General features: G+C 38.6%; 1 protein-coding gene across 1 annotated transcript; it reads left to right on the forward strand.

The window, feature by feature from the left end:
• On the forward strand, window positions 1-26,670 carry LOC132694746 (killer cell lectin-like receptor subfamily F member 1). Its single transcript, XM_060658433.3, has 7 exons — window positions 1-2,207; window positions 16,661-16,752; window positions 17,666-17,764; window positions 19,169-19,258; window positions 21,486-21,640; window positions 22,302-22,414; window positions 24,988-26,670. The coding sequence occupies exons 2-7, from the start codon at window positions 16,662-16,664 to the stop codon at window positions 25,118-25,120; spliced, it is 681 nt and encodes a 226-aa protein (XP_060514416.1). The 5' UTR covers window positions 1-2,207; window position 16,661; the 3' UTR covers window positions 25,121-26,670.
• The last annotated feature ends 1,321 nt before the right edge of the window (window positions 26,671-27,991 follow it).

The following is a 27,991-nucleotide window of genomic DNA, read 5'->3' on the forward strand; positions in this document are numbered from 1 at the left end:
GCTCTGCTTTCAAGAAATAAATGGCATGGAAGCAAGAAATGATGTCGTTTTAAAAAATGGTGTATCCTATGCACTATGATCCTCTCTGATTAAACTCTCTATAAACCTTCAGTAACACATATGCGTCCTATTATGCTCTGGAATGAAGGATTTGTGATGGTGACAGGGGATGGTGTTGAGTCCTGCCCAACGAGCAGTGAAAATAAAGAACTGCCGGCGGGTACAGGTAAGAGTCAAGTTCCGGCCAATGCTTTGTCGTGGAGCTAAGGACATCCCCATTAGAAGCCCTGTGTGAAGAGCAGGTCATACTTCATTTGGGAAACACCAATGAAGATCTAAACTTGAACACCGCAAAATTACATTATCAGCATTGCTGATAGGATATTTGAGCATTTTTCCGAAAGGCTCTTTGACAGCAAAAAATCCTTGACTATCTCTGCTAGTTCACTCTATGATACCCTCAGGTGGAGAGGCACCTGTCATGTTTCCTAGGAACTAAAGATAGTAACCAATGGGTAGTTACTCAATGACTGACTCAAAATCCTCGTCTCACAATGGATTGTTAGTATTTTTTTTTTTTTGTTATGTCACAGAAAGGAATAACAAAAACATAATTGCAGAGACAATTCCCTTACTAACTAACTATGGACATTTCCAGGCATGTATTCAAGTCCTCACGTGTTTGTTTGGATTCTGGGTCATGACCACAGCAGTTATGTTTCTCTTTGCACATTGTTCGGCTCTCCAACCAGGTGTCATTCTTTTCTGAAAACCACTAGCACGTTTCTTGGTAAGGTGATCTCTCTGATGAACAAGTAGAGACCTAGAGGTTTCCGGTGGCAAAATGTAAATAAGATAACATGACGACTGTCAGCATGGGAAGCCTCCGGAAGCCTTGTGAAGGATATTGTGTTTTTCTTACTGCCATTCAACATTATTCTTTCAGTGTTCTTCCCAGTTTCTACTCCCCATCTTGAAACTTCGATGCTACAGTCCCGCCACAGTCCCCTGTGACCGGACCCACCCTTGCAAACAATGTTGCTCTTACCAGATTACTCTCGATCGTTAGCCAGCCACTCCATCCAAACTCACTTTGCGCCTTAGTGCCCAGGAAATTAATTCTCTGGCAGGGGTAAAACGATGGTTTTAAGCAAACCGATTTAACTCTTAAATAAGTTAACATAAACCAATGTCTAGAGAAGTTAAGGATCCTTTCGGGTTAAAGATCTATAGCTTTAACCACGATTGCACTGTGTCGATTACAATTCCCAGCGGTTACAGCTCTTCAGAAAGGAGGCCTACAATCCCCTCTTCACTTCTCCTCGGTCCTCTCTTGAACCCATAGGGGTAAGTCTGGTTTGTTTGCTTGCTTTTGTTTTTCCCTTACCACGTCACCAAAACTGGCCCTGTCCAGGTCACCGGGGGCCTCCCTTAATCCAGAATCAGCGTCTCCTCCCCGGCCAGCGCCACCCCCCTCCCCCCCTTCTGGAGGGATGGCACCGGGGCAGGAGCCCTGGTTAGCAAAATAGCTGAGGGTGAGAGGGGGTAGGAGGGATGGCAGCGCCCCTGGAGCTCCGGGGAACTCGCCCGCCGGGCAGAGGAGGGAGATGTCGCCACTTCCCCCGACTCCTCCAGTCCCGGCTAGAGAGCGCCACCGCACGCACGCAGAGGCGCCGGGGGACGCGTGGAGGAAAGACCCGGCAGCGCGCCCTGCACTGCGGGGACCCGCGAGCGCCGGATGTCCCCACCCACCTATCCGCACGCAGGGACTGGGGGACGCGCGGGAGGACCAGCCGGCTAGCGCGCGCGCCGCACTGCGGGCACCCGCGAGCGCCGCATGTCCCCCACCCACCTCATGTCCCCACCCCCACCCCCTGCTCCCCTGCTTCCCACCGCCTCTGCAAGGAGAAAACTAAGCAAAGCCGGTGCACCACTTCCTCCGGCTGAGACCCGATAACGTTGTTTCTTCCGTTGAGGGTTCTGCAGAACCCTCCAGTTTCATCACGGAACAGAAAGAAAACACACCGGAGAGCACTGATTTCTTTACGGGGAGGCGCATCAAACCTACCGCTGGTCCCGGGAGTGAGCACAACGGTGTTGTGCCTGTGTGCCCAATATCATGAAAGCCTTCCGGCTGCACAGTCCCTATATTTGTCAGTTGCACAGAACGGCATCTCTGAGGCAAAATACTCCAGCCAGTGGCGAAGGTAATTTTAAAGCCAACAGTTTTGGGTTAAAAAAAAAATCTGCCAAAGCTGTATAGGGAGAAAACGGCGAGAGGAGCGATCAGGTGTAAGAAAACCCAGAAATCCTGCATCTGGATGGGTTGCGAAGGCGGCGCTACCCCAGGCCCAGCTGGGGCACCTTTATGTAATTCTTCAACACAGAGCAGATACCTTTAGGAAAAGTATCCTTACCCACTCCGTCCTCCACCAGGGGAGACTTTTCTCCTCTGTGTGAAGGGTACCAACCACATGGGCAGCAGTGGTCGTGGCTCAGCCCCCCAGAATTTACAGGGGGGTTACTCTGGCAGTTAAATTCTCTCCAGTCGTATTTGAGAAGGCAGCTTCAGACCGTGGGCCCCTTGGGGCTTCCCTGAGGGAAGGGCATCAACAACAACTCTAAGAAACCAAGAGGGAGGTGAGAGATTGTGGAATCTCAACCTCTTGGGACTGGGAAGGCCCCTCTGATTTTGCCTGGGGAGTAGCTTTGTCAAGAGCTCCAGCATCTCGACCACAGAGGGTAGTGGCTTGATATTAAGCGTAGGAACCAGGCTGCCTGGGGGAAGCCTCGACTTTCTGCTTATTTCCTCTGTGACTCTGGGCAAGCTACTCAACTTCTACGTAGTTGAGTTTTACCATCTAGAACAATCCTGGCCGAAGTAATAAATATTTAATGCCTATTTGTAAAAAAAAAGGTAAAAATCTCCCTGGCATCAGATTTGAGAAGGGGAACCTTGTGAATGCTGACGTTCTTCTGTAAAAAAAGAATAGAGCTTGGAATAGTGTGATTTGGGCACTAAATGAAAATATGACCTGGCATATGACCTGGCTAGTAAAGACAGATATTTGGGGTAATAAAAATAGCAAGATGCTGTATTTTACTTAACTTCTCTTTTAAGCTATCGCTTTCATTTTAGTCAGAGTACACTTATGGAAGTGAAAGGATCACTTTTGCAATAACATGCAATAATTAATAACGCAATATTGTATGATAAGAAGAATGCTGGAGAGAGAGTCGGGTAGGCTGTGTTCCAGTTTCTTCTTTATCACAGTTATCTGGGTGAGCAGTTAACATCATAAGGTGTGTTTTCTTTTCGTTTTCAAAACCGAACTGTTTAGGTCGATGGCTCCGTGTTATGATGTGAGTCATAATAATCTGGAGAGTTTTTGTTTAAAATATATATTCGCATGTACTGCCCCAAGTCTATTGGACTAGAATCATCTGGGTTGGGGACCAGTAATCGGCACTTTTTAAGAGCTATGATGACAAATTTGGAGCAACGCTTAATATCTACGGTTGATTTCAGCTTCAAAGTTATGCAAGTAGTCCATTTCATTGTTTCCTTGTACACTCAAATTCTATGATTCACAGTTGTGTATTTCATTAGTTACTAAGACACTGTTTACACCACTGTAATTATTTCTACATTGTGCCCATATATACTGTCTCCCAGGATCAACAACTCAAATCTTTATGTTAACACATTGGTACCAGAGGAGTTATGAGACGCAATCCTAAAAGAATGTTTTAGTTCTGTTAGTTTAGGATTTCTTGTCAATTGTGTTAAATTTTCATCAGCACACGAAGAACAAAGGAAATTTTTCCACACATAATGAGTTGCCGTGACCAAGCCCTGTAAGAGTTTGTGATTGAGGTCGGCTTTTCTCTGCTGATCGTGTAGAAATAACATCAGGTTACGTGTGAACAGGTGATGTGATTTTTCCTTTTCACAGAAATCACACTTGATTCTCTGACCAGGGCTTCCTTTCTCTAATACTCAGGAAATCAACTCTTTCATTCAGTGAGTATTGTTTCAAAGATGACCTGATCATTATCTTTCGTAAGATTATTTAGAGTATGAAACCAAATAAGAATATTTGTACTTGTTTGGTCAGAAAAAAAAAAGTAAATTAATAGATTAAATGCTCATTTCGGACTTGAGACTTAGAGACCCATTTTTTTTTTTCAAAGTATAAGACTATTGGAGTGTGCCAAAATGTTTCAAGAATCTGAATGAACATTTTAAGTAAAAAAAAGTGCATATATTTCGGTCCCATTCTATATATTTCCTCACTATAGCTCAGTAATGAAAAGCAGTCTTTCTTTCTATTTGTGAGATGTGAATTAGAATTCATCATAGAAAAATAGGAAGCAAATAATTTTAATAATTTTATGAGAGGAAAAGCATTTCATGATTTCAACTACCTTATTAATAAGGAATAAAACAATCTTAAGGTTTAAACAGATATAAAATTCTCTCATGTATGATTAAATTTTTTAAAAATGGAAGAAAATGAATGGAACATAATCTCAATGTTGAAACAGTAGTATAATGAGTTTTTTCTGGTCTCAAATTGTAGATAAACTATCAGAGAGGAGAAACTGGTACTTTAACTTCTCTGGATATTCTGATATCTAGTAGAAATTCAGTGATTCTCTTAATAAAGTAATGTTGGCTTACCATGTCTTTAATCCATCTGAGATCCTATCCTGTTACTTCTCCATAAACCACCAGTCACAAGTTTTGATTTTTGACTGAGAGCTAAAACGGTTCTCGAAAGACTTAGGTTATATATCCTTATGTTCTAGAAGTCACTTCTTTAGTCTCAAGAGCAGCAGATTATTCCCTCCTACATTTGTTTCCTCCGCCTCTGTCCACAAATATAGATGTGTGTCATTCCCACACTAGATTTGTTCACAGCGGTGATGTTTTCTGATTTTTAAATTGTAATGCAGATTCTGCTTCTTCTTCAGTTGGAACAAGGGGAAACCCTCCTATTTAAAAATAATCTTGGGGCGCCTGGGTGGCTCAGTCGGTTAAGCGGCCGACTTTGGCTCAGGTCGTGATCTCGCGGTCCGTGAGTTCGAGCCCCGAGTCGGGCTCTGTGCTGATGGCTCAGAGCCTGGAGCCTGTTTTGGATTCTGTGTCTCCCTCTCTCTGACCCTCCCCCTTTCATGCTCTGTCTCTCCCTGTCTCAAAAATAAATAAAATGTTAAAAAAAAATTTAAAACAAATATAAAAAATAAAAAAATAAAAATAATCTGTAATGTATTTTTGATACCAGCATGGTTGACCAACACTTGTTTTATATGATTAAGAGCTTGAAAATGTTTTCTTTTTGAAAATCACAACTTGTTAATGGTAATGTTAATGCTTATCAAGTTATTTCCTAAAATAGCTGTAAGATTTGGGAACATTTCAAGTATTCTTGTTCAGGGATGAATCTTAAATACTCTTTGACTTGATGACCTTCATTTTCCAATGTGTCATAGATGTCCTCATGCCAGTATATTTTTATGTTATCCTACAGGAAAGAAATATTTTGTCTAAGAGTGGACGGGAATCCGTCCTCCACTTACAGTTTTACTTGTGTGACTCTTGGAAGAATTTTCCACAGACTAAGTTATGTCTTTGTACATTTCAGATCTTGTTTCCGCCTCATTTCCTACGTGCTTCTGGTTCTGGCTGCCATGGGATCCAGTCATATCATGATATGATTTCTAGTCTTACATCTCTATGTCCTAATACAAGGTATTTAAGAGTATTCCTGGAATACAGGGCAGTTAAGAATATTCCTGGAAGCCATACTTGTATCATGAAGGCTAGCAAGAATATATTGATCCCTGAATAGACTTTGATATGACAGAAAACTACATAGATTCATGAGAGTTGACTAAGCTGAAAATGCCATCTCAACTTCTCCTTCAGAAAAGAAGAAGAAAATACTGGCCTCCAATGCCATCCAATACAAGTGGAAGGAAATGTGATGCAATGGAAGGCAGATCAGAACAGAAAGACGCAGTATGGATGAGTTATATCTTAGGCTTACAAACCTGTGACGACACACAGCCGTGAGGACACATTGCCAAAGTTCATCCAATGCCTTAGAAGGGAGTCAGGCAAGAGAGGAGTTTGAATCTTCAGCCTCACCAGCTTTGGAGTAGATCCACTGGGGGACAGATTCCTGTGCTTTTCGGAGAGTAAGCGCTGCATGAATGAATGACTCTTAATGTGGAAGTCTAAACTGGGAGCTGAGAAGACAGATCACTCCAAGTGAGTGGAAAGACCTGCTGGGGCCCTTTCCTTCATTTGTGCCCCACGTTTGCCACATCCAGTTCAGAGCAATGCCCAGAACTGAGTGCAGTATTCTGGGAGCAATCCACTTCATGCAAGGCAGGCAAAGCAGAAACATTGTCTTGGCCATTCCAGACCGTTCATCTCTGTGAAGCCAAACTAAAGTTGCTTAGCTGGGTTATTTCCTTTCATTCTCTTTGGCAACCTTGCTATGACACTGATGCACATTAAGCTTGGAGTCAATGAAAACCTTTAAATTTTTCACACTTGCTAAACCAGTTCTCTCTCAGGCTGTAACCAAACAATTTAAGGTGCACGTGATACTTAATTTTGTGTGTTAACCAGGCGACGGGCTACGCCGTAGATGTGTACTTCTGCTTGAGTCTGCAAAAATGTTTCTGGGAGAGGTTAGCATTCGAATTGGCAGGTTGAGTAAACAAGGTCACCTTCATCGATACAGGTGGACATCATCCAATCTGCTCAGGGCCTGAATTAGAGCAAAAAGAAGGGTGAATTTGCTCTGCTTGCTTCAGCTGGGACATCCATCTTGTCTCTGCCTTTAGACGCCGTGGCTATCTGGCCTTTGAACTAGACCGAATTACACCACTAGGTTTCCTGGTTTTCTAGTCTGCAGACAGCAGATTGCAAGATTTCTCAGCCTCCATAACTGCACGAGTAATAAACTGTAATAAACAAACAAACAAACAAATATCTCCTATTAATTCTGTTCCTCCCATTTGAAACAAGTGAAAAACCAAACTGTATCTACAAAAATGGCTTTTAGGAACACTGCACATCAGCGACAGTCATCACTGAGAAATGGGAAATAAATGAGGTATGCTCTGTGATTGCTCTAGCTTACTGACTTGAGGATGTTTCCAGGCTTCAGTGCAGTGAGACTCCAGATAAAGCCCATCCTGGTCGTCTCCCTGAGTTGAGAAGAAGCCTGAAGACCGGAGAAACAAAGGCTGCTGGAATTTTCAGGACAAGAGAAAAGCGTGCCGCTATTAAGTTTTTAATATCCACATTCATAAGTGGTATCCTGGACACATTTTTTCATGTGCTTATTAGCTACTTATATATCTTCATAGGTGAAATGTCTATTCCTGTATTTTGAGCACTTTTCATTTAAGTTCCTTATTTTCTTATTATTGAACTGTAAGTGTTCTTTACACAGTCTTTATCAAATATATAATTTACAGATATTTTCTCCCAACCTGTGGTTTGCATGAATTGGCATTTATGGAACATTCCACCCAGTACCTGCAGTATATATATATATATATATATATATATATATATATATATATATTTCAAGTGCAGACGGAATGCTTAATGGGATAGGCTACATTCTGGGCCATAAAACAAGACAAATCTTAACAAATGTAGAATTACTCTTTATAAAAAACATGCTGTTAGACCAAAATGGAAATAAATTAGAAATCAACATCTGAAAGATATCTAGCACATTCTTAAATATTTGTAAGCTAAACAATACATTTATAAATAATTTGTGGGTCAAATAATAAATCTGGAGAAAAATTAGAAACTATTTATAAATTAATACAAACACAAACATTTGCAAGATGCTAGTAAAGCAATACTTACTCCAAAATTTATAGGTCTAAATTCCAAATTAAAGAAGAAAAATCTTAAATGAAGGATTACAGATTTTGTCTTACAAAACTGGAAGAAAAGCAAATAAAATCCAGTGTAAGCAGAAGAAAGAAAGCCTTAAGATAAAATTGAAAAGTTGATGAAATAGAATACAGAAAAACCATATAAAAATCAATGAAAACAAGAGCTGGTTCTTTGTCAAGAACATTAAGATTGATAAACCTCTAGCCAGATGGATGAGGAAAAAAAAGGAAGAAGACAGAAGCTCGAGTATCAAAACTGAGAGAAGTGATGTTACTACAAATTCTACAGACTCTGAAGGAATAGTTAGGGAATACTATGGACAACTTTATCCTAATAAATTCAACTTTGATGCAATGAGCAAATTCCTTGAAGTATACAATCTATCAAAGCTTAGTCACTCATACATAGATACTTTGGATATATCCCTATACCTACATAATAAAAATGAATTAGCAGTTAAAAATATTCCCACAAAGGACCTCCAGGCCCTTATGACTTTACTGAGAACTTTACTGAAGACATTTAAAAAAGAAATAAAACAAGTTCTTCCTGAAAATTGAAGGGGAGGGAATATTTTCTGACTCATTCTATGAAGCTCACATTAATCCAATAGCAAGATAAATGACATTACAAGAGAAGTATAACAGAAATTATTATTTCTCATTAATATAGATGCAAAAGTTCTTAGCATTGAAAATGTAGATATAAAGAGATAATTCATCATGACCAAGTACAGTTTATATATGCATGTGAGGCTTAATCTGTTCACCTACTAATAGAGAAAAAAAGGAATATATATGATCCTTTCACACTCAACATTCATTCTTAATAAAGCTTTTCAGCAAATTAGTAGAAGGAGGTTTTCTCAACCTCATAAGGAGTATCTACAGAAACCTTACACCTAACAGTATACTTAACTGTGAAGGACTCAATGATTTCTCCCTAAAATTATTAGCATAAGCAAGATAGGGATGTCTGCTATCATAACTTCCTCCAAATTTTGTACTAAAAGTACAAGATCTAGTCACTGCAGGAAGCCAAGACAAGAGGATAAAAGGTATCCAGACTGGAAAGGCAGAATTGTAGGTGACTTGTAGAAAATACCAGAGAAAATAGAAAAAAGTTGCTACAATCAACAAATGAGTTTAGCAATATTGTAGCATATAACATCAATATGCAAAAATAATGAACTTAAGTCTATGATTCACACCATATACAAATATTAGCCTGGGGATAAAGTTAATTATCTCTAAATTAATCTACTAATCATTGATCTACTATAAAGCCTTAAGCTATAATAGTTCTAGAAGAAAGCAGGAAAAAACCCTTTTGAGCTTGAAAGAAGTAAAGATATTTTCAAGATACAACCCCAAATACAGAATATGCAAAAGAAAAAATAAATATAAATTGGACTTAAAATTAAGAACAGGTCTTTGGAAGATGCTCTTAAAGAAAGAAAAGACAGGCCACTGGGTAGGAAAAACATTTTTGCAAAGCCTTTCATAAAAGGCTAAAAAATATGTATTTTATATCTGTTATAGATAAAACATATTTATATATTGATATTTCTTATCTATATCCTTCCAAACTCGATGATAAGACAAGCAACTAACAAAAAAATTTGAGTGGACACTACACAAAAGAAGATACATGGGTGGTAGATAACATGTGAAAAGATGCTTACCATCATTGGTCATTAAGGAAATGAAAATCAAAGCAAAAATCTGATATGAGGACGCCTGCATTATAACATACAAAATCAAGAAATTTGATCACATTAACTGTTGGCAAGTACACGCAGCTGCTGGAACTCATACGATGTTGGTGGGGAAACAGAAAATGGTACAACCTCTTTGGAAAAGAACTTGGCCATTTCTTCTTTTGTTGCTGGTTTTCTTTCTTTCTTTCTTTCTTTCTTTCTTTCTTTCTTTCTTTCGGTGTTTTGTTGGTGGTGTTTTTTTCTTTTTAACAACGTTGCCATTTCTTGAAAAGGAAAACGTGCTAAGCGACAAAAGGCCACGTATTATATAACATGTCCATACACCGAGAATAAACAAATCTGTAGAGATAGTAAGTAGATTAGTGGTTTCCTAGGGTTTGGGGTAGGTAAGGACCGGGGTGGAGACGGGGAGCGAGTGACTAGTAATGGGTACAGAGCTTTATGTATGATTGTACAACCCTGTGAGTATGCTAGAAACTTTGAATTGTACATTTTAAGCTAATGAACTTTATGGTATGTAAATCCTGTCTCAATAAAGTTATTTTTTAAAAGGTAACATACACATATCATATGACTGAACTATCCCACTCTTTGGGTTTTGTTTAAGGAATAATGAAACCACACGTTCATACAGAGACTCGTATACAAATATTCATGGCAACTTCATTTGTAACAAGCCCAAACCGGAAATAAGCCAAATGTCCAACAACAAGTGAATTGGTTGAAGGAATTGTGGTATATTCATATAAAAGAATACTATTCGGTGATAGAATAGCAATGACATAAGGCATATAAAATACCACCAATGAGTGTTCAAATAATTGTAGTGAAGGAACTAAGTCTGTTTATAAACCGGTGCATACTTTATTATTCAACGTGCATAAAATTCCAAAAACAGTTCAAACCTCACTACGGTGACAGAAGACATAGCCTAGTGATTGAGGTGGGGCAGAGAGGGGCATTTCGGAGGGTCACAGAGGAGCAGAAGTAGTCTCGAAGATAATGGGTATGTTAGTTATTTTAGTTGTGGTGATGGTGTCAGGTGCATACATGTATGGAAATTTATCAATTTGTATTCCATAAACATATGGTTTTTATGTTATATCAATTACACCGCAATAGATCTCTTAAAAAATTTTAAATATAAGAGAAAATATAATTAATCAACTAACATATAAAAAGGTGTGTTTCTGTCATCAGGTGAGTCCCCAAAGAACTCCACAGGGAATTTTTCTAAAAGCTGGGTGTTTTTCTAGTATCTCAACTAGACACGCCCAGGATGACAAAGTGGGCCAAAGATCACATGATTCCTCCACTATGTTACATTTAACATACTAAAATCTCCTCCCCCAGAGCGTTATGACAGGCAACCCTTGGTCAAATAAGAAAGAAAAAGGGAGTGGCCCATGTTCCTGGAAGTTTCCACCTCCTCCCCCTGGAATCTGGCTGACATCAAACAGAGCAGGTCTGCCTGAGCCCTGTCATATACACACCCCCCCCCCCCCCCCCACCTCTCAGGAGAAGGTGCCTTTAGAATACGAGCTCCCCTTACACATTCTCTGGCCATTGAATAAATTACCTGCTTGCCGTCCAATACTGCTTTGTTATTTCACTATGTGGCGAATGGTATTGAAAAGGGAAGGAATCTACCAATTCCATAACATTTCATGCATTTTTGTGGGATACTATAATCTTTAATAAAATTATACATTGTAGTCTAAACAAATGGAGAGACGGTCAATGTTCTCAGATGGGCTATTTACTCATACAAGTAAGAATTTTTTTCAGGTGGGACTGACAATGTATTTTCTTCTTTCATAAATGGTTGGTGCATATTTTCTGCCCTTTTTGTGGGGTTCTTTTTGTTTGTTTTGTTTTGTTTTTCACTGATTAGAAAGAGCCTCTTATGTATCAAGACTCCTTATTTTATATATGCATTGCAGATGTTTTCCATACTATTTTTCTTTCATTTTTGGTATGGTATACACAAGTTTTACATTTGTTTATCTATCTGTTTGTAAATCTATCTGTCTTTTCTTTATGGTTCCTGTCTTTTCTAGACAGTTATAGAAAATCATTCTCTTTATAACCTATTTCTCCTTCTTGAATCTTTTGATCTAGCCTCCACATGACTAAATTGTTGTGTGGTTGTCCAAAGACCACTTTGCTCTGCTCGCTTAGTCTTGGAGACCCTGAAGTTCCTCATGCTCATTTTGACTATTTTACCTATCAAAGTGTTTCTTTAATAACAACTAATTGTTATTATATTACTATATTATTATTATTTTATTATTATTATATTATTCTTGGTTGAACCAAATGCACAGTAGGTGATTAAAAAGATGATTATTCACACATTGATAATAACAGGTAAAATTTCTCATAGAGTAAACAGATAATGGAGACTTTTAGATGGTTTGGAATAGATGCCTTTGGGAAAATGTGTGTGTTTGTATGTGTGTTTTGAGAGATGATATAACCATAGGTTTAAGAGTTCAGACTCGGCATCAGACTGTACAGATCCACATTCTAGCTCTCATAGAGTGGTTTGAATGGTTAAGTGAGATAATATGTGTCCATTTAATATTGTAAATAATCAATGTAATTTATTTTTTTAATGTTTATTTATTGTTGAGAGAGATGGAGACAGAATGCGAGTTGGTTAGGGGCAGAGAGAGAGGGAGACACAGAATCTGAAGCAGGCTCCAGGCTCTGGGCTGTCAGCGCAGAACCCGACACGGGGCTCGAACTCATGAGCTGTGAGTTCATGACCTCTAAGCTGAAGTCAGACACTCAACCGACTGAACCACCCAGCTGTCAATTTAATTTAATACAATTTAAAAATACAATTTAAAAATAATATCTATTATTTAAGTAAGTGATGGAAGTCATAAATTATGTGTTTATTATTTCAAAATAAATGCATACCTATCTCATCTTTTGCATTTTCTGTCTCCAGTCATAAGGCACACAAATCAGAGTGTGTTTGTGTAAACAAACCACCCTTTGCATCAACTGGACTTCATCAACCCCATTCATGTATTTGTTTATTCAACACACATATTAAAAAATTTTTTTTTAATGTTTATTTACTTTTGAGAGAGAGAGAGAGACAGAGCATGAGCAGGGAAGGGGAAGAGAGAGAGGGAGACACAGAATCCGAAGTAGTCTCCAGGTTCCAAGCTGTCAGCACAGAGCCCGATATGGGGCTTGAACTCACGAACCATGAGATCACGACCTGAGTTGAAGTCAGCCACTCAAACAACTGAGCCACCCAGGTTCCTCCAACACACATCTATTTTTCAAGCTACATTTGTCAGTCATTCTACCCCATGATGTAAATCCGAAGATAGACAAGAAATTATGTCTACTACTTATACAGGTTAACTCCAATATTCATAAGGTAAGTAGAAGAATTCAAAAAATTCTTAGTTACTCAATGATCTTGGAAGTTAATCTTAGCTTTTTACTCTGCTTTTTATTTTTTATTTATTTTTTTTTTAATTTTTTTTAATGTTTATTTATTTTTGAGACAGAGAGAGAGCATGAACAGGGGAGGGTCAGAGAGAGGGAGACACAGAATCTGAAACAGGCTCCAGGCTCTGAGCAGTCAGCACAGAGCCCGACGCGGGGCTCGAACTCACGGACTGTGAGATCATGACCTGAGCCGAAGTCGGCCGCTTAACTGACTGAGCCACCCAGGCGCCCCTTTACTCTGCTTTTTAAATTACTAGGAATTCTATTGCCATAATCTTGTTACCATTTTCTTTTTAAGCCTCTGTCATTTTTCTTCACATTTCCCCCCAATATTCTGCCCTCTATTTCCTTCACTGCCCTCCAGCCTTTTGGAGAGTAGTCTCTTCAAGCAACGATACCGTTGAAAGAGCCTCTCCTTTACTTCCAAATCTTCTCCTTTTAATATAATACACATGATATTATACACACACACACACACACACACACACACAGATAATATAGTTAGCTTCCAAGCAGTCAGTTTGCTGTCATCTCCATTTAAATGCGTGCTGGTCTAATTTGTTATTTTTTCTGCAAAATTTCAAACAAATCACGAAAGCATAGGACATATATGAAAGTTTTAAGTTAACCACAGTCTTCAGAATATACCCGAGAAATGCCAGAACCACTGCAGAGAGGAAATGAGTAGCCAGCAGAGGATGAGATTGTGCTTGCCTTCCACAGCTGCTTTTCTTTGATGTACAAAAACAATTTGTAGTTCTGCACACAACTCTCGGCAGATTGAACCAAACGTGTCTAGAATTCAAAGCATAGAATCATCCTTGTTCTAGTCACCAACAGTATATATTTAAAACCTTTATCCTTACCTATTTTCTCCACTGTTCCAGTAGAAATAATGTTTTTGCTCCTATAAGAAGCCAACCCAGCTACGTGTACTCTGACACCCATTTTCTCTTGACCTCTCAAAAAGCTATTGAATTATTCCTCTTCCACTCTTTCTTGCACTGTCGATTTTTTCCTTTACACTGATTCATTTCTATTATCATAAAATGCACCAGCACTCGCTATATTTTTTAAAAACTCCCTTGACCGGGGGCGCCTGGGTGGCTCAGTTGGTTAAGCATCTGACTCTAGATTTCAGCTCAGTTCATGATCTCACAGTTTATGGGTTTGAGCCCTGTGTCAGGCTCTGCGCTGATGTGTGGAGCCTCCTTGAGATTCTCTGTGTCCCTCTCTCTCTGCCCCTCCCCTGCTCATACTCTGTCTCTCTCTGTGTGTCTCAAAATAAATAAATAAACATTAAAAAAAAACCACCCTGATCAGACATATTCCTCTAGCTACTATCCTATTATTCCTCTCAGAGTATACTTGTCACAGAGTTGGCTAAGTTCACACCCTCAAATTCCTCACCTTCTGCTCTCTTTTCAATACATTCTATTCTCTTCACAAAATCATTTCTGACAACGGTCACTAGGAATTCCACATTGCCAATTCAATGGCCATTTTGCTATCGTTGCGTTTCTTGACCTTTCAGCAGCATATAATACAGCTGACAAAAACTTTTTTCTATGGATTTCTGAACATGCCTTTGTATTTCCTCCTCTATTCTTAGCTGCCTCTTCTCCGTCTTACCTACTGGCTCCCCTCTGTTTTAGCTTTCCAACAGTCAAGGTCATGATCCTCAAAGGACAGGACTCAACCCCGTGTCAGTACTCTTTATCTAGGTGAGCTCCCTCTGCTTCACGTACGGTTCTTTTTCTTGAGTTCCTGGTACAAATATCTAACTGCCTATTTGACATTTCCCTCTGGATATCTAATAGATATCTCACATTTATGTCCAAAATCATATCAGTCTTTTTCCAATTATGTCTCCTAAATCCTTTATTTCCCTATCTTTTTATTTCAGTGAAACACAAGCAAGCACACCATGGTACCCCACTATGAATTGCAAGAACTGCTAAAAGAATCTGATGTATTGTAGACGTATGAAACAGCCTCACTGAAGGATGTGGGGATAAAGTCTGTAGATCTAAGTAATCTTGAAAATGTGTAGTTTTAACTTGTAAGACTAGTAACAAAAGGAATTGTACATAAGCACTGTCTTTGGTAGTTTCCCACAAGGTATGAGATAACAATTCTAAAGCCACAAAAAATGTATCCTGGAATTGAGCAATAAAGTAAATAAATGGTGATGGTGGCAGCCATGTTTCTCACCTGCTGGAGCAGGAGGTAATGGAAGTGGAAGGGTGGGGGTTAGGATGATCCGTGCTGTAATTTATTGAAGTTCCTCCACATGAACTCATGGAACCAGCTGAAAGAGTTCCAATGGCCAAACTGGAACGGTGTGAGGAGCAAAATAAATAAGGTAGTATTGGGCTAGAACGTAAAGTATAAAATGAATTTGGATGAGTTTTACTGATACAAATGATTGAATAAATAAGTAAATGGGAGACTACGCAAAAATCACCTGCAGATTTCTGAATAATTTATGTAGATACTCTGTCATGGAAGAGGTGGGGCATAACTCTCCACTTCTTAAAGTGTGGGCTGTACATATTGACTTCCTTTCAAAGGGTCCAGTATGGAAATGGAGAAAAAAGAGTAACTTTATAGTAGATTAAACTGAAAAACACGACTGTAGCCACGTGATCAAAGATAATAATAGTGATAAGCCATGTTGGTCCTACGCACTCTACAAGATGTGATAAAAATGGCAATTTATCCCTATGGTCTTCCTCCAAAAACCTTTAACCCAAGTGTAATGATGAGAAAAACATCGGACTATTCCAATTGGAGAATATTCTACAAGACGTATGATCAACAGTTCTCAAAACCATAAAAAAAAAAACCCAAAACGATACATCAAAAACAAGAGAAATTGTCAGCCAAGATTATCCTAAGAAGACATAAAGAATATGGGGTGTCTGGGTGGCTCAGTTGGTTGAGCGTCTGACTTTAGCTCAGGTCATGATCTCGTGGTTCATGAGTTCGAGCCCCACAGCTCAGAAGTTGGAGCCTGCTTCAGATTCTGTGTCTCCCTCTCTCTCTGCCCCTCCCCTGCTCACATTCTGTCTCTCTCTCTCTCAAAAAATAAATAAAAATTAAAAAAAAATTTTAAAGAATAAATAGATACTGTGGTATCCAAAATGGGGTCCTTCAATAGAAAAGGTAGTAAGTAAAAACGAAGTAGAGACTTTAATTAATAATAATGCATCAATATTGATTCATTAATTTTGACAAATGTCCCATACTAATGTAACATGGTAATAATAGAGAAATTTGGGTGCTGTGTATATGGGGATTTTCTGTACTAATTTCATCATTTTTCTGCCTACCTAAAATGATCCTGAAAGGAATAGTTTATTTAAAAAAAATGAAGGTCACCTCACTCTTAAATCATATCCTTTGTGGTTTTACAGCTGTTGGGTTTATTTCAATGCCACAGTTCTGAGAAACTGACTCTGCTTTGATCAGGTAATGCCTCTCTTTCCATCTCATTCAAATATGGATTATTCTATTTATAGGATGTTTGGACAGATGCAAAACACAGAGGGATCAATGATGCAGAAGACAAGAAAACATCCCTATCATTGTCAACACAAGTGGACATGCAAAGGTAGGAATCCATAACCTCCCATTAGACCACAGACTATAATATAGCTAGAATTTTCTGTGGGTCTTTTAATCCTAGACTTTTAATGAGAAATTTTAAGAACTTGAACTAGAATCTGTTGTTGAGAAATGTTTTTATCTTATTTTTAAATATGTTTACATAGATACCTCTTCACTAGACTGTACCCTTTTCTATATCTGTAGCTTCACACCCATTTCAGCCTCTGGTATGTAGTTATGTCCTTATAAATATTGTGAACTTGAATGTAATTGATCAGGTGTGATTTGACCTGGGTTGAAGATTGTGAAAGTGTTATAATGCTGCTGTATTAGGCAAAGTACGTAATTATAAAAGTTAGCATCTGAGTTTGGTTTCATTAATTGATATAAATATAAAAGTTTTATTTCAAACAACATTTGAGAAGGCGGCTACAATACTCAATCTTATGTTTCTTTTTTGGATGCTCATTTTTATTATTAGTCAGTTATTTTGGTATTACTTATATTTTGCCTTCCCGGACTTCAAACCCACTGAATATTACCTGTGTGATGGAGAAAAGATGTAAATGAAGGTAGATGACAAATTTTAGTGGAAATGTTTTAACTAAGCAGTTGATCAGCTAATACCCCACCCATTTGATTGTTTGTGGATTGGAGTTTTCTCCTAGAAGTGTTACATAAAAAGGATAGTTAATAAATAGTAAATAAAAGATATTGACCTCTTAGAATCAGTAAATCTAATTCTTTCAAGATAATTATGTATGTGATCATATCAAGGTAATTTAAACAGAGGCTGTATATTTCTTTCCCCCCTCCTTAAGACATAGTGTACCCTCAGAATTTTACATTTCTACGACACATTTCCAAGTTCATTTTTAATGCCTATATGTTTCAAAAAGAAAAATTATTTATTACAGATTACCCTAAATGTCCCAAGTGGCATCAAACTGCTCTGAGATTGTCCAGCATTGCACTGGTTATACTCATTGCCATAGTGATAGGACTAACCATTTTGGGTAAGTAAATTGAAAGCTCTCTGTTCAACTAGAGAGGTTAATACGTTTTCCTTGGCGTTTACCTTCATTTCTCTAACTTTTCCAGAATCATTTTTCACATTTACCTGTTACTTCAATTGCATCGATATTAAAGGACACAGTTGATAATTTCATTAATGCAAGTATTTTTTTTCTTATACACAGGAAACAACAAACTTGTTAATTTGTAAAGTCTATTCTGCTTATAATTGTATTTATTTAATTTTTTTTTTTAATTTTAAAAAAATTTTGAGAGAGAGAGAGTGTGTGGGGGAGAGGCAGAGAGAGGGGGGCAGAGGAGGATCTGAAGCGCCCTCTGTGCTGACAGCAGAGAGCCCCACGCGGGACTTGAACTCGTGAACCATGAGATCATGATTTGAGCCAAAGTCGGATGCTTAACTGACTGAGCCGCCTAGACACCCCATAGTTATTTTTTTTTAAGTTTATATATTTATTTTGAGACGGGGGGGGGGAGAGAGAGAGAGAGAGAGAGAGAGAGAGAGAGAGAGAATGAGTGGGGGAGGGGCAGAGGGAGAGGGACAGAGGGAATCTTAAGCAGACTCCTTGCCCAGAGTGGAGCCAGACACGGGGTTCAAACCCACAAACTGTGAGATCATGAGGTGAGCTGAAATCAAGAGTTTGATGCTTAACCAACCAAGCCACCCAAGGCGTCCCCACTTATAATCAGTTGGTAAATAGTGTGGGTATGGCTGTCACAATTCTGTGAATGGAAATTTTGTATTTTGGTAAAAGCACTTCATTTTGTGGAAGTTGATTTGGCCCTTTACATAAAACTTTTGGACTTTAGGGGTAACTTGATTTTTTGACGTTTTGACAAAATTTATGAGCTGCTTAAAAATTTAAGGCCCAGTTAAAGTTAAGATATAGTCCTAAAATGAGCTCTGCTTCAAGAAGAGCTATGGGTAATTATATCTGTTATTGTTTCTATTTGTTGTGACCCTTTATGTGTTAGGAATTGTGTTAAGCATTTTACATGCATTATTTTTTAGCCTCAAAACACTCCAGGTTTGTTCAACATTTTCCCCTTTTATATATGAGGGAACTGAGAAACAGAAAAGGCTAGTAATCTGTTCAAGATCACACAGCAGTCTAACCTATCATACTTAACAGATACAAATTTCAATATAGTTTCATTTTATTTAGATAATTTGTTATTGTTTGTTTCTACTTACTTGTTCTCAAGTGGAAATCTCCAGAGTCTCTAAGTTTATTCATCCTTTGTCACATTATAGTATTGAAATGCTATAGACCGATTTCTCAACCAGCAGTGTGAACATTCACTTGTAGTTCTGCTTTAGTGGATAATTAAAAGGCACAAGGTCGTACCTGTAGAAATCTAACTGGTGTTACTACTTTATTTGCTAGTATGTCGCCTAAGTAGTGAGAAAGGAACCAAAGATTGTGATGGCATGAATATTTCTCCCAGGAAACAACAGGACAATACAAACTTCACAAGTAAGTGGTTATATTTCATTGCATTGTAGGGGAGGAAAAACTTTTCCTCCACCCTCTTAAGTTACTACCAGGGGGCATGTGAATTAACTGTCAGAAGACCAATGAACAAGAAGAAAAGTTTTATTTGCAGTCATAGGAGAGGTAACAAAAGAAGTAGCTGCCTCTGCCTGGTTACAGTTAAAGGTTTCCATACCTAGCTTAATAGGAGAAAGGAAGGGGGAAGAATTTCTTTGGGAAAAACAAGTACATTTCCACAGGAAAGACAAGCAAGTAGGTGTTTCAGGAGACCGAATTGGAGAAAATGAAGTTAGTAATGATATCTGCATATACAGGTGGTGAGTAGTCTTTCCCTCTTCATAGTCATAAATTCATCCAGAAAGGGGATTCATGGTAGAGTTCTTAGTCTTTTTTTACCCCTGGGAGTAAACCACTCCAAAGAGGAATTTATGGCAGCCTCATATCTCAGAAGCTTCTATTTTTAGTCAGATAAGGGATGCTCCGAAGAGGCTTCTCTCTGCACCTGTTGATTGCATTAGGCATATACAAAATAATTGGTTTACTGACAAGATAGCAAAGAATTTAAGCAAAAGTCCCTGCCCTTACCCACCTCATGATTAATGCGTGAGATCATAAAGTCAAATGGCACTGCCATATGCAATTTGATAAAACTTTCCCGGGACATTATACCAGGATTATGTACCTTTTTTTACCCATGTGGATGTCACTTCTCTACTATATCGGTTGCCGTTTTTGTAATTATTATTTGTTATGCTATGTGATTAAGGCGTTAGGTCACTCTTTAAAAATCAGTATGGAAAGATCGAATTGTAAGGCATTTGGAGATCAGTATGGCTCATGAAGAAGGGGATTACTAATTACCAATTTACTCTCATCTAGATTTCTATTCGTTTCCACACCGCAGCCAGTAGGATCTTTCTAAAATGCAAACCAGTGGCCAGGGCACTGTAGGCGAGGAAAGATAATTTCCCCTCTACCTTGATAGGTTTTTGACTCAGACCCCCCCCCCGTGCAATAAATGACAGATTAATAGGAGAAATACGGAAGTTTTATAACACTTATATATCTGGAATCATGAAAGATACCCAGGAAAACTGGGTGACTCCCCAAAATAGCCCAAGCCACCACCTTATGTACCATCTCCAGCTAAGACAAAAGAAAATGGGGGCAGAGGAGTCAGGGTAGGGGCCAAGGGCAGGCTGCCCATAAGTACCACAATAGCATATTAATTATTTTAAATTGGAGCTACTTGGGAAATATCTGTCCCCCTGAAAGCGGGAAATAAATCTCCTGTATCAAAGGTACCCTCCTTAAAAAAAAATTAATGTTTATTTATTTTCGAGACACACACACACACACACACACACACACACACACACAGAGTGCGAGCGGGGGAGGGTCAGAGAGAGAAGGAGACACAGAATCCAAAGCAGGCTCCCAGGCTCTGAGCTGTCAGCACAGAGCCCGAAGCCGGGTTCAAAGCCATGAACAGTGAGATGAGACCTGAGCCCAAGTCGGAGGCTCAACCCACTGAGCCACCTAGGAGCCCCCAAAGGTACCCCTTTTACTAAGAAGTGGAAAGACATCCTTATCACCAGAGATAGAAACTTTAATGCCAAAAAATCTAAAACAAACCTCGTTCCTTTTTTTCTAATCCACTACCTTAGCCCCACTTCTTAGAATTCCTTGCTAATTAAAGCTCCCAAACACGTTTGCTTTATCCTGTCAATGCTTCACAAATTTATTGTCTCTTAGTCTAAAATGTATAAAAACTGCCTGACTCCGTCATTTGTTTGGGTCTCAAATTCATTATTGGGCCTCCGTGCACGCGCAAACTTTGGTGTTTGCTTGTGTTAAGCTGTCTCATGTAAATTTCGTTGTTTTTTTTAAAGTTTATTTATTTATTTTTGAGAGAGAGAGAGAGGGAGAGAGATGCGTGAACAGGGGAGGGGCAGGGAGAGGGAGAGAGAGAGTCTCAAGCAGGGATTCCCTACTCGGGGCTCCATTCCACCAGCCGGTGAGATCATGACCTGAGCCAAAGCCAAGAACAGGATGTTCAATTGACTGGGCTACCCAGGTGCCCCAAGGGAGTTCATTGCTTAAAAGTGGGGCAAAATCTTTACTTTTAAGGGAAAAGTTTAGAAATTAGTGCATTTTTTTTGATATTCAAACCTTACTCTTCTGTTTGTTCCATTTTTTTCCATTTCAGCAAAGTCCACGCTAAACTTATGCCCTAATAACTGGCTGCAGAAAAAAGGGAAATGCTATAATTTCTTAAAAACCTTTAAATCATGGACCGATAGCCAAAAATCCTGTTTAATAATGAAATCACATCTCTTGATGATCCAAGACATGGCTGAACTGGTAAGAGCTAATTTGCCAGGGAAATTAACGCTTCTAAAACCGAGAGAAACAAGTAAATTAAAAAAAAAAAAAAAAAAACATTTGTTTATTTTTGAAGGAGAGAGAGACAGTATGAGCAGGGGAGGGGCAGAGAGAGAGGGAGACACAGAATCCAAAACGGGCTCCAGGCTCTGAGCTGTCAGCACAAAGCCCATCGCGGGGCTCGAACTCACGAGCTGTGAGATCATGACCTGAGCTGAAGTCGGATGCTTAACTGACTGAGCCACCCAGGCGCCCCCAAAGTACATTTTATGATAAAGGAATTATACTGCTGATAATTACAGCCATTTATTGAATTCCTAGCATACACCAGGCACTGTGGTAGGCATGCCACAAATTATATAAAACTTAGTGCTCACAATAACTTTACGAAATAGGCAGTATTTTCCATTTTCATAAGAAGAATCCGCTGAACTTGACAGGTTGTGTAACAATGCTATTTCACATGTCAATGGCAAAGCTGGGATATCGATGCTGTCTTTCCACATCACTTCTTGGGGAGAAAGATACAAGCTCTTTGAGCATTATCAGTATCTGGCAAAACTTTCTCAAGTCTGGGCGAAGATCAGAAGAGGCTATTTTACTGCATTTAACTCCGTTACCTCTGGGTTCTCTTTCACAGAATTTCATACAGAGTAGTATACCAGATGGAATTTACTTTTGGATGGGTCTGAACATCACGCACCCACAAAAGGCATGGACCTGGCTGGACGGCACCCCATTAAATCTACAGTTGTGAGTATTTGGCATTGGAGTCTCTCACCAGCCAACTCGTGCTGGGGGATGCCCGCCTGAAACTCCAGATGGTCAAAATGGTTCCCAGAGATGGAAGACTTTGATTTGTTAATGTGTGAGTGATTAAGCCACTTACCTTACAGAAAGGAAGCTAATTTATTGGCTTATTTGGGTTCTCTTTTAGTTTATCCATAATGCTAGAGATGTAAATGGAAAATTGTAGTTAACCTGAAATTCTCTAAATTTCATTTCTTTTGAAGTGTTTCTTAAAAGTTTACAAAACAACCCTTATTTTAACTCACAGGAAGATTTCAATTAGTGGGAATATTTCAAATATTAAGGAATATGTTATGGGTAATACAACAAATAGCCATTTGACTTGTTTTTAATACTGTCACCCTAATCAACAATATGTGTAGCTACTTTCTGCTTCCGTTCCATTCATTCTGCTTAATTCATTCTATTCATTCATTTTTGTTTAAACTCCATGGGTAGAGAGTGCTAAAATCTTTGGGCGCCAGGCACTAACTAATCCCCAGAACACAGGCAGAAGCTCCTGGGGGTCCAGGGTAAAACTTGCTACTTTCAGCATCAAGGTTTTGGGGATCATCAAAAGTTAATTTCACTTCTTGAAAATTTGGAGTTTTGTTGTGTCATCTCAAAGAGATGTGAAGGAGGTTTAGGGAGACTATAGATGGTCTGGAGTGATAGAGCAGGCCCACAGGACTGGCTGAGGGGCAGTAAAAAAAAATGCTCTGAAACAGAAAGTCACCCTATAAATGAATATGCTTACCCAAAGACTATTTATAATATTTCTTTTAAAACTTGCACTCTATACCCACCCATAGCCTACTCTCTGTACATCACGCTAAAATAATTTTAAAACTTGATCTTTATCGCTAATAGAAATCTATCATCATGTTTTTAAAGCGATGCTCTGTCAACCCACTTGCAAACTGGCTTAGAATTATCTGTTTTGTTTTTTTTTTTTTTTAATTGAGGGGTTTTGTCTGATTTTTTATTTTAATTTTTTTAATTTTTAAAAAATGTTTATTTATTTTTGAAGGAGAGAGAGACAGAGCATGAGCCGGGGAGAGTCAGAGAGAGAAGGAGACACAGAATCTGAAGCAGGCTCCAGGCTCAGAGCTGTCAGCACAAAGCCCGACGCGGGGCTTGAACTCACGAACTGTGAGATCAGGACCTGAGCTGAAGTCGGAAGCTTAACCGACTGAGTCACCCAGGTGCCCCTTTGTCTGACTTTTCAGATGCCTTATGGCTTATTTGTCTAAGACAAGAAAGGTTGGCTTAAATATCATGGAAAAAAAGAATTTAGGGGAATTTTCCTTCTTTTGTATAAAGGGTAGAAGGATTTGGGTATGCCCATATATACACAAATGAGCAGAAATTCTCTTGCTGAGGTGTCTGTGTGAGTTTAAAACATTTAAAAATGGGGAGGTCTTCTTCCTGGTTGCTCACCCCAACACTCACTCCTTCCCCCATTCTGTCTGGGGTTACATTTAACATGTAAAGTATAGAGGTACCAGAGTATTCTTTCTTAGGATCTTCTGTAGAAGCCAGATTGCTTATTATAGGCAAACAGTGAAGGAAGATTTTTGAAAGGTGTGATACTTGGGATTTGGGTCTGGAAAGTGAAAAAGGTTAACAGTTCAGCTTTCCTCAGAAAGTCAGTTTAGTACTTTTTGAAGAACATGCATGTTTTGGATGTTTTTAGATGTGTTGACATTTCTAAATCTTAGAATGATAAATATGAGATTGTCCGTTCTAAAGGGGGTATCATTCCATTGTTGCACATACTCAGAAAGTTGAATCTGGAATCTTTTGAGTAATAAAATGAATTTTTCTCCTAAAAGGGCAGGATCGTCCTCTGTCTTAGTCCATTTGGGCTACTATGACAAAACACCACAGACTGAGTAGCTTATAAGCAACAGAAATTTATTTCTCACTGTTCTGGAAAATGGGATTCCAAGATCAAAATATCAGCATGGTCATGTCTGGGTTAGGGCCCTCTTCCTGGTTGGTAGCCACATTCCATCCACCATGACCTCATATGGTGGAAGGAAGTCAGGATCTCTCTGGAGTCTCTTGTATAAGGAACTAATGAGAGTTCCACCTCATGACTTAAGCACCTCCCGAAGGTTCCACTTCCTAATATATCACTTTTATGGGTTAGGATTTTAACATATGAATTTAGCATTTAACATATGAATTTTAACATTCAGACCACAACAAGTAACAGCCCTCTAAGATCTTTATGTTTTTGTATGATGGCAGGACATTGGGAAACCAGTGTTTCTTATTCACATTTTTATTTTTATTTTAATTCCATGGAGCATTTCCATTTACCAATGGCCATTTTTGGTTAAGAAACTATTTGGAACAGCTACCTTCATTAAAGATGTCATTTTTTAACGGGTGATCCTTGTCTGAAAATTTAGAGTCTTAGATCTCCAGCTTGGAGAGCACATGCCTCCCAAGGCAGGAGATAAACACACAAAATTTCACGGTTGTGTTTTTAGCAGAATGAGAACAGAACATTGTCTTTTCATCTACAGATTTCAAGTCATGGGCCAAGTTGAAGATAACGCCTGTGCTGTAATAACAAAGAAGGGTGTGTTTTCCGAAAAGTGTTGTAATGAGAGTTACTGGATTTGTCAACATGTGATTTCTTCAGACAATGACTTCTAAATTGATTGCAGTCTATCATTCCTATCAAAAAAAAAAAATTCGGAAGTCTTTTTTTATTTATATATTTTTGTAGATGTACATCATTTTTACAACAAATATTATGGTGATGATGATGATAATGGTGTAGATTTGTGTCACTATAACTCTGGGCAATCAGGCTTAACTCATTCTTTTTGGCCTTGTCACTCTTGTCACTGGTGGTATAATTCAGCAGTCATCCCCCATTCATCATAGTGGCTCTTTTAGACAGAAGTTGGCCTTTCATCTCTTCAACAATTCTCTCCCGACAGCCCCCATTCACCATTAGCAGGGGAGCTTTTTTTTTTTTTTTTTTGAAGAGAAGCCGTCAGATGATACATTCATGAATTTTCCACCACTGAGTCTACACAATTGTCTGCATCTTACTTATTTCTTTTCCTTCTCCTCCTATTTCCAAAGAAGGGGTCTTCCTCTGTCTGGCTAAATCAAATCTCAAAGTCTACAGCCGGGATCGCATCTCTTTTCATTTTTTCAAAGAGATTCCTTCCTTCATCACCTCCACTTCTAACCTCTCTCTTCTTGCGCCTCCTTTTCTTTCGACAATGAAAATGCAAGAACGCAAGAAAATTTTCCCTGAACCACTTGTGGCTTCCAGTTTCTATCCAGTGTCTCCCACCTGTTTTCAGTCAAACTTCCGAGAAATTGTTTATACTTGCTTTTTCCTCTTTTCACCTCCCACTCCAGGTTCTTCTGCAATCTGGTTTCTGCTTTTCCCACTATTTCACTAAAGTGTTCTCATCACGTCAAGAATGCCTTTCTTCTGCCTAAACACAATGACAGCTTTTTAGCTTTCCTCTTAACTCTCAGCAGTGTTGTTCATTTGTGGCCTATCCTTTCTTCTAGAAATATTCTCTGACCTTGGCATCTATGACACAATGCTCTCTTCAACTTGTATCTACCTTCCTTGCCATTGCTCTTCAGTTTTTTGTTTGTTTGTTTGTTTGTTTGAAGCATTGCTTCTCTCTTCTGATCTCTTAAATATTGACATTCCTTGGAGTTTTGCATGAATTCTCTCATACACAATTCTTGGCTAAACTCATCCACTCTGTAGGTACAGTTACCATCAATTTATTGATAACTCCCAAGCCCATATTTCTAACCCAGACCTTATTACAGCAGATTGCCCACTGGACATCTCTGGTTGGACGTCTCAAAGCCCCTCAATCTTCCCATGTTAAAAATTAAACTCATTAGCTTAGTGAATGGCAGCAATGTGCCCATTAGCCTAAGCCAGAGTCCTTGGAATCAAACATGACTTTTTTTTTTTTCTTTTTACCCTCGATATTCACTCATTTAAATCCTGTCAATGTGACTACATAATTATTTTTGAATCCATCTATATGTCCTCATAGCCACCTTATTGTCCTCGATTCCTGCAACAGTCTTTTTGTCTGCTTTTAGTTTTGTCTGCCAAAGTCCATTCTCTATCTTGTGATCATAGCAATTGTGCCACATTACTCACTACTTGATTTCCTTCAGGGACTTTTCATTGCTTTACCTTGTTTTTCAGGCCACATTACTCACTACTTGATTTCCTTCAGGGACTTTTCATTGCTTTACCTTGTTTTTCATTGATCATCTCTTACCAGAACCTGTGTGTCTTCGCCCGTGTTCATTTCTTTCCCACTGCCATGCTTCTGATGATGCAAACACACTAAATTTTGTTCAGTTTCCCAAATGTGTCATGCTTTCTCTTGCCTCTAATCTACTCATGTCTGCCTCAGCTTAACATTCTTCCCTTTCGTACTCCCCTGTTGAACTCCTGCTTATTGTTCAGATGGCCAGTTAAATGCCATTTGGTGGAAAATATTTCCTTAACCATTCTCCGCTCCAGACTAAATTACATGCATTTGTGAATATGTTCATAGTTTCCTGTACTTATCTAATCCTAATATTTGATACTGGATTTTTGACCACTGTTTATTTATCTGTATTGTGAGCTCTGGGAGGACAACGATCCCCATTATTGTACGGGAGGGACAAGATGCCTGCGGCGTGATGGATGAAGAGTAAGCTCTTGTTATGTTGTTGAGTATTATTTGTAACATGTCTTAATGTTTCCCCAGAACAACTTTTCCTAGTTGTGGAGAGCTTCCCTTGGTCTAGATAATCACAATCTGCATGTAGACAAATAAACCACTCTGTTTTATTTTGTTTTGTTTTTTTCAGGAAAGGTCAGTGTTAGGTTTACATGGGCTAATAGATGATATTTTCCAGGTTTATTGTCTGTTTGTTTCTGTTTCTAACCTAGAGCCTATATGGAGACTTGGAGCAGAGAGATTATTACATTAATGTTTGTTAATTAAATATAAATTCATCAGTGGGAAACCTGCTTTAAGGTCTTAGATCCACTAGGAGTAAAACTGAAAGGTCATACATGAATTTCTAAAAGAAAAATGATTCCAAATTGATATGTGTGAACAGAAGTAATTATAGTTTACAGGGAATGAAATATAAAAACTTCAGCTCATTTTAAAAATTAAACACAGCACAAATCCGTGTTTATTTAGTATAATGAATGCAAATATACATATTATTTTATTAATGTGAACATTTGAGAAATGTGGGAAAAAATGATAGGAGAGAAGTTACACTTAAGAGGAAGGGAGAAAAAAAAATGCTGAAAGATCAAGAGTCTGTGGATCTTTTTATTTTTTATTATTATTTTTTTTCTTGTTAGGATTGTTTTATTTTTATTTTTATTTCAATATATGAAATTTATTGTCAAACTGGTTTCCATACAACACCCAGTGCTCATCCCAAAAGGTGCCCTCCTCAATACCCATCACCCACCCTCCCCTCCCTCCCACCCCCCATCAACCCTCAGTTTGT

The sequence above is a fragment of the Panthera onca genome, chromosome B4 (genome assembly GCF_046562875.1).
Source record: "Panthera onca isolate mPanOnc1 chromosome B4, mPanOnc1 haplotype 2, whole genome shotgun sequence".
In the NCBI taxonomy this organism is placed as follows: domain Eukaryota; kingdom Metazoa; phylum Chordata; class Mammalia; order Carnivora; family Felidae; genus Panthera; species Panthera onca.

Excerpts from the sequence above, each read along its gene's own strand:
- LOC132694746 (XM_060658433.3), top strand. The coding sequence starts at position 16,662 with ATGTTTGGACAGATGCAAAACACAGAGGGATCAATGATGCAGAAGACA. Across the intron at positions 16,753-17,665 it reads ACACAAGTGGACATGCAAAG|ATTACCCTAAATGTCCCAAG; the intron begins GTAGGAATCCAT and ends TATTTATTACAG. Across the intron at positions 21,641-22,301 it reads TCCAAGACATGGCTGAACTG|AATTTCATACAGAGTAGTAT; the intron begins GTAAGAGCTAAT and ends TCTCTTTCACAG.